The following is a 12,065-nucleotide window of genomic DNA, read 5'->3' as shown; positions in this document are numbered from 1 at the left end:
AACCCTTTCCCCAACACTGTTAGATGAGATGTAGTCGTTCAGGGGCTTGGCAAGGCGTATCGATGCTCCTTTTATAGGCACGGCACCTCTTCTACTTTGTCTTGTTCCTTCGACAGGCGTCGTGCGCTACATGCTTTATCTCATCGAGCGGTGCGTCCACCCATGCGTTCTTATCTCGCCGACATCTTTAGTCCCGGTTGTACCCACCAGCCGGGACTAAAGGTTACCCACACGTCCTTATCCCACCGACAGCTTTGTTAGATGACACAAAAAGGATCTTTAGTCCCGGTTGTACCCACCAGCCGGGACTAAAGGTTACCCACACGTCCTTATCCCACCGACAGCTTTTGGCGCCACCGCGTTCCCGCCTATTTTTCTTCCCGCGCTTTCCACCGCTTCCCGCCTCCGTCCTCCCGCCATTTTTTCACTATATATATGTTGGCTTGGCCTCCATTTACATATCACATCTAGACTCATATCCGCAAACCTCATCACCAGGTCACATGGCTTCCATCGTATCTCTAACCCTCCGGGAGGCGGAGGCGCTTTGCGCGTCGAACTACCCCTGCCCGCCGGGCTACCGCGTCCCTACCGGCTGGTTGCCGAGCGTCGGAGGGGTACCGGTCCCTCCTCGTCCCTCTAGGTGTGGCGCGCGAGATGGCCATCACGAACCACTACTACTTCGAGCTCACGCCGCAGCAGCGGAGGAATCCCCGATGGCATCCCGACTACAGCCCGACTTGGGAGAGCTTCTTCATCAATCGGCGTGAGAGGGCGCTCGCCGAGCACGAGGACGGCGGCCCGCCTCCTTCGAACTTCAACGAGGCCGGCCGTCGGCTGTGGTGGCGCGACCGAACTCTCCAGGGCGTCATGGCCCACCGTGGCCCCCGCCTCGCGCTACCCTCGCGTCCCAGCCCACGCGTGCTCTCCCGCCGAGGTTTGACTACCGCGACCCCGATGCCGCCGACGATGATGACGGCGACTACGACGACTACAAGTGGCGAGTACTATAGGGCTAGGCACGAGTATGACCGAATGACTCGAACAATCGAATCTGGCCATGTATCTTAATTAATTTTCAGTTGAGCTAGGCACGAGTACTATAGGGCTAGGCACGAGTACTATCTCGGCCATGTATCTTAATTAATTTTCAGTTGAGTTCGTACTTTAATTCCACATGTAATCCGGCGGGAAACTTTTCTCATCATCAGCGTCTGCCACAACGACTTTATTGAAAATACAATAAAATAGATAAACAACTAGTCTAGTCGATCTACTCGTCGTCGAAGGTTGTCTCGGTCCAAATGTCGTCCCACCGAGGGTCGTTGTCGGCCCAAGTTGTATTCGGGTTATCGAGCTCGAACACGGCGACGGCCCGACGATGGTGCCTGTTGGACCTGCGTTGTGCCCGGAGGTCAGCGAAGAACGCGGCGGTGTTGTCGACGTCGTTGGGGAACTGCGCTCTCCACCGGCGCATCAACTCCTCGTCGTGCTCGGCGATTGCGATCCGGCGCTGCACCTGGCGGTGGCGGCGACGGTCCTCGTCGTCGACGAGGCACGGCGTCGGCGCGAGGAACTCCGCCTCCTCTAGCGATTCGATGTCCGGGAAGTTCATGTCGCATCGTGGCCGCCGAACCGCCATGCGGCCGCGTCGTAAGCGCGCGCCGCCAGCTCCGGGGTGTTGTCCGTGCCGAGGGCGAGCCGGAAGCCACCGGCACGCATCTCGGCGTAGAACCTACCGCTCGGCCGCGCTCGGACGCCACGGAAACCGGACGAGCCGCGACGCGCGCGCGGCATCCCGGCGACGAATGAACGGAGGCGACGGCGACGTGTGGTTCCGCTGCGCACGCGGCGCTTTATAGCACAGCGACGCGGCAAGTTTGGCGACAGGTGGCGCGGGAAGCGGCGGGCGTGGCACGTGGAAGCGGCGGCGACGGTGGCGCGGGAAGCGGCGGGGCGTGGCACGTGGAAGCGGGATCTACATGTCGCACGGCGGTGGCGGCGGGGCGAGGCACGTGGAAGCGGCGGCGACACGTGGCACGGGGAAGGGACACGTGTGGCGATGGCGGTGGTGGGCAGTACACGGCGGTGGCCCGTACATGGCGGTGACGGTGGTGGCCAGGCGGTGGCGGTGGTGGGCAGTACACGGCGGTGCCGAAGGTGGCCAGAACACGGCGGTGGCGGTGGTGGGCAGTACACGGCGGTGGCCCGTACATGGCGGTGACGGCGGGGCGAGGCACGTGGAAGCGGCGGCGACACGTGGCACGGGGAAGGGACACGTGTGGCGGTGGCGGTGGTGGCCAGCACATGGCGGTGGCGGTGGTGGGCGTACACGGCGGTGGCCCGTACATGGCGGTGACGGCGGGCGAGGCACGTGGAAGCGGCGGCGACACGTGGCACGGGGAAGGGACACGTGTGGCGGTGGCGGTGGTGGCCGCACATGGCGGTGGCGGTGGCGGGCAGTACACGGCGGTGGCCCGTACATGGCGGTGACGGCGGGGCGAGGCACGTGGAAGCGGCGGCGACACGTGGCACGGGGAAGGGACACGTGTGGCGGTGGCGGTGGTGGCCGCGACATGGCGGTGGCGGTGGCGGGCAGTACACGGCGGTGGCCCGTACATGGCGGTGACGGCGGGCGAGGCACGTGGAAGCGGCGGCGACACGTGGCACGGGAAGGGACACGTGTGGCGGTGGCGGTGGTGGCCAGTACATGGCGGTGGCGGTGGTGGGCGCATACACGGCGGTGGCCCGTACATGGCGGTGACGGTGGTGGCCAGGCGGTGGCGGTGGCGACGCGTGGCCACTACACGGCGGTGGCGGCGGTGGACACGTGTGGCGTGCGGTGGCTTTTTTTCATTTGAAATAAGGCGGGAATGAAATTTTTAAAAAAGTGGCCTTTGGACCCGGTTTGTATTACAAACCGGGACTAAAGGCCTTTTTGCGCGCGCAGCGAAAACGCAGCAAAAATGGCCTTTAGTCCCGGTTTGTATTACAAACCGGGTCCAAAGGGTGGTCTTGGACCCGGTTTGTAAGACGAGCCGGGACCAAAGGGGGGCACTATAACCGCCACTCCTTCGTCTCCGCGGAGATCAATCCCGCGGAGACGAACGAGCGCACGCCGCCGAGCCGCCCAATCGCCGCCGCGCGCCGTAGCCGTCGCCGCCGCCGTCCACCGCGCCTGCGCTGCCGCCGCCGCCGCCACCGCCCGCGTCACCGCCACCGCCCGCGCGCACGTCACACGCCGCCCGCCCCGCGCCTCTTCTCTTCGCGCGTGCGGCCGCGGGCCTCGACCGCCGCCGGCCGCCACTCCGCTCTCCGCCGCCACTCCTCCACCGCCGGCGCCGCTTCCTCCACGCCCGCCGCCGCCTCCTCTCTCTCCACCGCCGCGCGCGCCTCCTCTCCGCCGGCAAGCAATCAAGGTGAGAGCCCCGCCGCCGGCCACCCGGCCTTTTTTTTTCTTTCTTTTTTAGTCTTTTTTTTAGATTAGTTTTGTTAATTAGTTAGAAAAATTAGATTAGTTTGTTAAGTTAGAAAAATTAGTTTAGTTTGTTAATTAGTTAGAAAAATTAGATTAGTTTGTTAAGTTAGAAAAATTAGTTTAGTTTGTTAAGTTAGAAAAATTAGTTTAGTTTGTTAATTAGTTAGAAAAATTAGATTAGTTTGTTAAGTTAGAAAAATTAGTTAAAACAATATAGTTAGAAAATTAATTAGTAAAATTAGTTAGTAAAATATTTAGTTAGTGTGTTAGTGAAAAATAGTTAGAACTTTAGTTAAAACAATAGTTAGTGTGTTAGTGTAAAATAGTTAGCGCGCAAAACCGCCGGCGCCCCCCAAATAGAGATGTACGCCGGCGCCCCCCAATAGAGATGTACGCCGCGCGGTGCCCCTTACGCGGTAGTGCCGGCGCCCCCAAAATAGAGATGTACGCCGGCGCCCCCTACGCGGTAGTGCCGGCGCCCCCAAATAGAGGATGTACGCCGGCGCCCCCTTACGCGGTAGTGCCGGCGCCCCCAAATAGAGGATGTTGTGCCGGCGCCCCTTACGTGGTGTGTCGACGCTCTTGCCGGCGCCCCCAAATAGAAGATGTTGTGCCGGTGCCCCCTTACGCGGTAGTGCCGGCGCCCCGCCGGCGCCCCTGCAATAGAGTATGTAGTGCCGGCGCCCCCAAATGGTAGTGCCGGCGCCGACTAACATATAGTGAAGTTATTTTTTAATTTATGTTAACGTTGGTACATATATATATGATTTGTTTTCGTAGCTACGATGCCGACGCCCCCCAAATGGTAGTGATTGATATGTATTAGGGTTAAATAAACATGAACCCGATCTATGTATGCATGTAATCGTATCTGCTTTCAGCACTATATTATATATCGATCCTTAGTTAAGAACTACACATATGTAACTCCATTTTCAGTTTTCTGCATTATCCTTAATTTGATCATATGATGGTTCCTATATATGTATAGCTTGCAGGTCGTTGTAGAAAGCATGGAGAGAGATGAAATTCAAGAAAATTTCATGGAGGAACTCATAGCAAACGGTACTCTGGATGATCGCGACGACGACGTTATTCCAGATGATGGCGGTGACGATGTCACCGCAACTTATTTGAATGACTCCGGTGAGGGAGCGGAGGATATTGAGGAAGAAGATCCTAGTGGCGCCGGTGAGGAACAAGATCATCATAATGGCTCCCGAACTGTAGTTATCACCGAGGTATATAAATTAATTAAGCCGCCGTTGATCGACTAGATGCATTAACTAATTAAATTGTACCGACTATGAACTATTTCTTTTTTAGCCCTCCGGATCGAGCACTTCTTCCGTAAAGTCGAGGAAGCGAGGCCCGGCCAAAAGTTGGATGACGGTGTTAGGCACGACATCACCCACATCGAGAAGGATGGTAAACCGATTGCTCCGAGAAAGGTGCAAAGTCATTTATAGCTCAATGCGGAGTGCTTGTTAGGGACCACGTCCCGATCACCGTTCGAGAATGGCACAAGCCGAAGGGACTAGTGCTCGTCTGCAGAGGAAGAAGCTCAAGGTCTTTATATCGATGATGTAGCCAAAAACAGCATTATGAACAAGCTCTCGTCACATTTCAACATAGTACCCGAAGAGGGGGTGACGCCGAAAAGGCCAAGATGGAGCGAGCCCTCCGCGAGTTTGGCAAGAAGAAGATGGCCGAACTATTCAAGAGCCACAAGAAAAGATTGCGCCGCCTTATCAAGTTAAAGATGACTCCGGACAGGTGAGAAGGTAAAAAATCACCGGGACGAATTCGTGAAGTACAAGCACGGAGTCGGAAGAATTTAAGAGAAGGTCGGAAATAAATAAGGCAAATGTTGCGTTGAAGCTATATCACCAAATTCCGGGTCCGGTGGATACAGGGCTAACCGTCCTAAGTGGCAAGGCAGCTGAGGCGGAACCGACCGAGAAGGGATCGGATTAGGGACACACGGTTGGATCGAACGGTGCAAGGAGTGGTTCTACGGGATTGGGGGAACGTTGGATCCGTAAACGAGGAAGTGCATCTATAAGAAAGCACATCCGAAGGTTCCCATTGATGCCCCGGAAAAGGCACATAGGGACGTGGAGGCGGGGTTGTTCCAGCCCGAAAGAGAGAACGATGAGCTGACACGCGCCCTTGGGAACAAAGAACACGGCGGACGAACACGAGGCACAGCAGGCTCCGTTCCGTGGAAGTATGGCTTTCCCGCGGAAAGGAAGAGATTTCCCGATAAAAGCCATGAGAGGAGGAAGGCAAGGGAAACAGACCGCCCGGCTAACTTAGAGGAGGGTATGAGCACCATGCAAGCCCAATTAACCATGGTAACCCAAGTACTTACATCTCGGATGGCTCGGGGGCAGGCTGTAGATCCCGCACCGCTCAATGCCATCGCCCCGCCGCAATCTCAACCACACCGGAAAAGCAGCGTGGCTTCCTCTCGACGAGTGGATAATGATAATGATGATGACCAGGTGGTCGAGCCTCCTCGCTACCCCCCGTGGATGATCTCACCGAGAGCCGTCCTTGTGAGCTGCATGTTAAAGTTTTCAACCTATCCTTCAAGGCGGCGGTCGGCATCCTCTTACCTACAAGGTCTTACCATTGCCGTCCGGTCCAAGACGACTTTGCCGTTGTGATGGTGGATGAAGTGTTGAGAGAGTATGAGGGGTTGGTGCTTGAGCACCCTGCAGGTGAAGATGGGGAAATCAAAGAACTGGGAGAAGCCCGTAGAACCACCGTGCAATGGCGGAAGGAGAACATTGTGTTTCCGAGTGAGAAGCCAACAAGCGAGCCACCTCCGCCTCCTCCGCCACCTGTGCAGTCTCCTCCGCGTGATGATTCTCCTCTGCGCGATGATGATTCCCCTATCCATGACCAGTCTCCTCCGCGTGAAAATACTCCGCCGCCTCCTCCTCCTCCTCGTCAGGAGACTCCGCCGCCTCCACTTAAGCAAAAGAGGAAGCGGTCCGCGGCACCTCCTACAGCTCCGAAGAGATCATCAACTCCAATGAGGGCACGAGACTCCGCAGTTGTTACCACATGAGCGGATCGAAGAGCAAAAGGCGTTTCTTGCACCGAAGAAGATGTTTATTCCACCGCAGACAGTGAAGCACTTTGCCGAGACGAGAATGAAGAGACCTGAGCCGAGAGCTGATTATGACTCGCTCTCTTGGACAGCTCCTCTAGAGCGAGCAAAGAAGCAAAAAAGTCGCCCAGCTTGGACAAGCAGGACATTCAGGCCGCACCCCACTTCATCGTGGAGCCATATCATGATCCGGAGACGGCATCGATGATCGAACGGGCGGCTAGAGCTCGGGGAGCATCGGCTGAGTACGAAGATTACTATCCAACGGCTCAAGTGGTAAACACGTATAGATACGGAAAAGATCTCGTCAAACCCGGCGAGCTCGCGTGCCTAGGGACTCGGATGCGAAGGTTGCATGAATGGTACCTGAAATCCTGTCGAAGAAGTGAAAGGTACCTCACGGTGTATCTTAGAGATGAGCATTACTTCCGGGGGGAAGACGAGATAAACATTGAGTTAGAAGAACTGTTTCAGTTATTCAATCAAGACGCCCTCGACAAAGCTGTCATCGGCTTCTACCGCTCGTAAGTGATTTATTTGTGTAATTAAGTTTGTAGCTCATTCATTTGCACTAACAATTATCCTCACTATATTCTTTGTGTACGCTATACATTTAATTATCCAGAATGAAGAAGCTGGAATACAAAAGAGGCAAGCTCCTACCGCTGGGGTTCATAGACCCAAACACAGTTCATGAAGTTACGGTTCGAGACTTCGCCAAGGACACAGAGGACAACATCGTAATGTTTTTAGATAAGCAAGCAGACAAAGAGGATATATTCTTTCCCTACAACTTCAAGTGAGTGTTATATATAACATACATTATGCTTGTGCACCTTCCACTTTATTCTCGTAATCATTGAGCTATGCTTGTGCGGTTTCCACTTTATTCTCCTAATCATTGATCTTCACATTGGAGTCATAAAAGTCATGGACTCGAAACGTAAAGAATATGCGGAATGGGCGGACATGGCTGCCATCCTCCGGAGGTAGTTTCAATCAATTTCGTATTGGCATCTTCATCTCGCTCTAATTCGAAGATATCATCAACTAATCAATTACTCATTTACTCATTACTTTTTGTCGGGCAGGGCTTGGAAACGGTTCATCAATACTGTTCCGGGTAAATGGAAACCGGAGCTTACATTTGAAGATTACCCTGTAAGTAGTACTATATATATAGCTATGTCCGTGAAACTTTATATATGATATTTACTTTCAATACGATGCTTGATTATTAGTTTGATCGAACTATTTTTTCGTAAAGTGTATGAGGCAGGAACAAGGGAATAACTTATGTGGATACTACGTCCGCACCTTCATGCGTGACATGATCTCGTCCCAAGGGTGGGGATGCCCAAATACACCACACTCGTGTACGATAACAAATTTTCACAATTAATCTTAATTAGTACCATCTATTGTATTGAGTTCCATTCATATATTGATCTCCCTTTTTAAATATAGATGACACGCCTGCGGAACACTCTCATAACAGCGGATCAAATAAAAGAAATTCAAGAGGAAATCGCGGGATTCTTTATTACCGAGGTCCTTACCCTAGGTGGAGAGCACTATTCGCGGCAGATCGTGACAATCGAGGATATTCGTCGAGGACATGTTGTATTGTAAATATGCATGCATTACGTGTACTGTGTTGACTATGTCGTGTACTCGTTGACGATGTCTATATATATTCATGACGATTTTTTGTGGTTTCTTGAATGATATATATGCATTGCTGAAACTTGTTTCTCTGCCGCGGCAGAGAAACGCTGGTACAGCCTAAATCTGTGCCGCGGCAGAGAAATAGCAATTCTCTGCCGCGGCAGGGAAACCTAGGCCCGGTTCGTACCACGAACCGGGACCAAAGCCCTTCCACCGCGAGCTCCCTGGCCGCACCACGTGTTGAGGCCTTTAGGCCCGGTTTATCTTTGAACCGGGACTAAAGGGTACCCCCTTTAGTCCCGCCTAGTTGGTCCCGGTTCGGGAACCGGGTCTAAAGGCCCAAATGGACCGGGCCTACTGCCCCTTTTTCTACTAGTGGTGGCGCCCTCGACGTTGAGTTGGTGCGCCGATCCGATGTGGCAGGATGTGTGGCGCCCATGGGAGGGGCGCCACACTACTCTTTATATATAATGTCTGTCTAGAGATAATAGAAGACTGTGGTAGCTCAATCGGATGAAGCCTTTGCTTCCCAATTCTAGGTCATGAGTTTGAACCTCCTCATCTCCCGAATTTATTTTTATTTTTAAAAATTATGATAGACATGTAGTATGTTTAAAACATGAAATCTAGCCTCGTACTGTTTTGTAGAGCTTTTTTTTATCTTCTCTTGCTTGCAACATTGCAGCGTTGTATATGTCAGTTAGTGGATATGCGTATGGAGTGAAAGAGCCAATCTTCTGCTACTACAAGATTGCGCTGATTCACTTGCTTCTTATCTCTGCGACGTGCAGCAGAACGCTAGCGGCCGCGGCTCCGGTGGTGGGGTGGCCTCCGGTGCGCTCGTTCCGGCGGAACGAGGCCCCCTCCTCGGCGTCCAAGCGGCCGCCCGCCGACCCACGCAACGGCGCCGACGACAAGGCCGGCTACAAGGGCCTGTTCGTGAAGGTGAACATGGATGGCGTCCCCATCGGCCGCAAGGTGGACCTGAAGGCACAGGGCGACTACGGCAACCTCTCCATCGCCGTCGACCGCCTCTTCCGGGACCTCCTCGCCGGTACGCATGCACCGTCCGGCCGGCCGGCCGGCAGCATACAAGTTGGATTATGTAGAGAGTCTAGAGGCTCAACTTGATATGTCCTCTGTTTGTGTGTGCCGCAGCTCAACGGGATCAGAGGTCCTGCGCGGAGGGGAACCAGCAGTCGATCACCGGACTGCTGGACGGCAGCGGTGAGTACACACTGGTGTACGAGGACGACGAGGGCGACCAGATGCTGGTCGGCGATGTCCCATGGGAGTAAGTTTTTCTTCAGTCTTCCAAATGCATGCAACGCCGAACTATCTGAGTATCTGTTCTTCTTGACTTAATTAAATGTAAAGCTCATGAATTCCATTTTCCAACAAAATTATAGCTCATGAGTTCCTCTTGCCGCAATCGTTCTTGCAGCATGTTCATCGCCACGGCGAAGAGGCTGCGCGTGCTGCGGAGCTCGGATCTGAACGCTCCCTCGGTCGGTGCAACTGAAACTTACTAAATTCTGTTGGGATGTTTACTCCACAATATGCACTTGAGCTGATCCTTCGTTTCATGTTCTTGTTGAAGCTACGAGCGGCGCTGAGCCGGAAGAGGGGAGCAGCTGATCAGTGCTGAGCTATCTATCTATCTCCGTTTTATTTTTGTACTCTTGGCTAAGCTCTGCTAGTATCGATCTGTATAAAATTTGCCAATCACCTTGGGCTGTCATCATGTCACGTTGCTATCATCAAGTAGTAGACCAGACTTGTACTGTTAAGATCATGTATCTAGCTGCAGTGCTGTAACTCGTAAGGTGTTGATTTTTGGAACGGCAGGAATGCCAAGTTTGGCTTTATCGATCGACTACTGTTCTTTTGCCTGTGAGAGGGAATCTTGGTTTGGTCAGTGCAGGCATCGCTGCTCTTCACTGTCCACGTACAGCGTTGTATGTATGTTGCTTGCTGGACTGGTTTTTATCTTCAATGCCAGTGCGCTATGGATTCAATGATTTAAAAATGATAAAAAGTTTTAAAAACAATACGGAGCCAAGCCACGGAGAGACACAACATTGCAGCGTTTGTATATGTTTATTCAGTTTGCAAGCAAGACAAGATAAAAAAAAACTCTACAAAACAGTACAGGCTAGATTTCATGTTTTAAACTATTACAATGTCTATCATAATTTTTAAAAATAAAAATAAATTCGGGTGGTGAGGATGTTTGAAGCTACCACAGTCTTCTGTTATCTCTAGACAGACATTATATATAAAGAGTAGTGTGGCGCCCCTCCCATGGCGCCACACATCCTGCCACGTCGGATCGGCGCACCAGCTCAGCGTCGAGGGCGCCACGTCGGCTGGGAGAGTGGCGCCGCAGGCACGGGCGCTACACTGCCATGTGTGGCGCCCATGGGAGGGGCGCCACACAAAAGGGTTAGATGGGTGAAATAGTTTGCCCGGAGGGTCAGTCTATGCTATAGTTGCAACAAAGGGTTATTTTTGTGTAAATCGCCCTCTTTCCCTTCCTTCTGACGGCGCCATGGTTTATTGGTCACCCAGCCGATAACCAAGCTTCTCAGCGGACATCGTGATTCGTGTTTCTCACTCAGCTCGTCATATCTTTCTTGCATCAATGGTTTGAAACCTTTCCGGCCAGTTTAAAATGAAACCGTAATGAAATCTAATTCAGAAACAATTTTCGTGGACTCGCCACGTATTTGCATCATTTTAGTTGTTTTTGAATCAAATTATGGTAAATCGTGATTTGAGTTTTTCTAGAACATTCTATTACAATTTCCCATAAAAATTTAAGATATGTTATATCGATATGAAACAGGTAGTACAGTGTATCGCAAGAGGCCTAGGGCGAATCGGGAGGTATATCGGAGGGAAGATAATTGACCGTTAAGCCCCGGTGCCGTGAAATGCATTTTCGCAACAAGTTTCAGCAGTCTGCGGAAAGAATTGTCGGTACAGCTGCATTTTATTTTTGATTAATAACTAGAGCCTGGACACGAATGATATGCACAACCGATTTCCCCTGTTGCCGATGAGATGTGTCATGTGTGCATGTCCCGACTGCTGCCACGCAATCAGCACCAGTTCGTAAACAGGGAAACAACAGGGCTGGCTTGCAGACGGCACGCACACGACTCCGATCACACGATCGATGCACCGCACCGCAGCGGGTGGTTGCGCCATAACATCAGAAAACAACGTTGCCGCTCCAAGAAATCAAGCCGCCATCGCCGTGGCCCATCGAATGGTGACCGCTCTCGCTCCGATAATTTAACACGAGGACGCGCGGAAGAAGACGGCAACGTTGCCGCTCCCCTGGCCTCTCTTCCGGCGTTGCCGCCAAGCTCCTAAATTGCTTTCGCGCGCGCGTGATTGATGCATGCATCTCGATCGAATCCTGCCAAACCTGGAGCGATCGTCCAGTCAAAACATCTGGAAGCTGTGCACTTCGATCGGACAGCTGTACCATGGTAGGTGATGACGGAACGAAGTAACCCAGCCGACATGCATGTACAAGCACAGTGTCAGTGCACACCCTGAGCGACATCGACCATCAGCTCATCCACAGCTACTAAATCTTATCTGCTAACGACTTAACCCATGCATGTGATGGAAATGGGACTGTCAATCGGCTGCCAATCAGTGCACGCGACTCGATCTTACGTGGTGCGTTTGAAGACGTCGAAAAAAGAAAAGAAATTCAGGTTCCTCAAGCAAACATTGATGACCCGAACACGCGTGCAATTCTTGTAACTATAGTACTATATG

At 52.6% G+C, this 12,065-nt stretch overlaps 1 protein-coding gene across 1 annotated transcript; it reads left to right on the top strand.

Moving 5' to 3' along the window:
* Positions 1 to 5,473: 5,473 nt before the first annotated feature.
* On the top strand, positions 5,474 to 10,164 carry LOC124668122 (auxin-responsive protein IAA16-like; the record flags this gene model as incomplete). The annotated part of the gene is made up of 5 exons (XM_047205317.1): positions 5,474 to 5,489; positions 9,070 to 9,321; positions 9,426 to 9,561; positions 9,712 to 9,775; positions 9,868 to 10,164. Coding segments are annotated over 5 exons (516 nt in total), but the record flags the coding sequence as incomplete, so codon positions are not given.
* Between the last annotated feature and the right edge of the window lie 1,901 nt (positions 10,165 to 12,065).

This window comes from Lolium rigidum, chromosome 6, assembly GCF_022539505.1.
Source record: "Lolium rigidum isolate FL_2022 chromosome 6, APGP_CSIRO_Lrig_0.1, whole genome shotgun sequence".
In the NCBI taxonomy this organism is placed as follows: domain Eukaryota; kingdom Viridiplantae; phylum Streptophyta; class Magnoliopsida; order Poales; family Poaceae; genus Lolium; species Lolium rigidum.
This window is presented reverse-complemented; position numbering and strand designations above follow the sequence as displayed.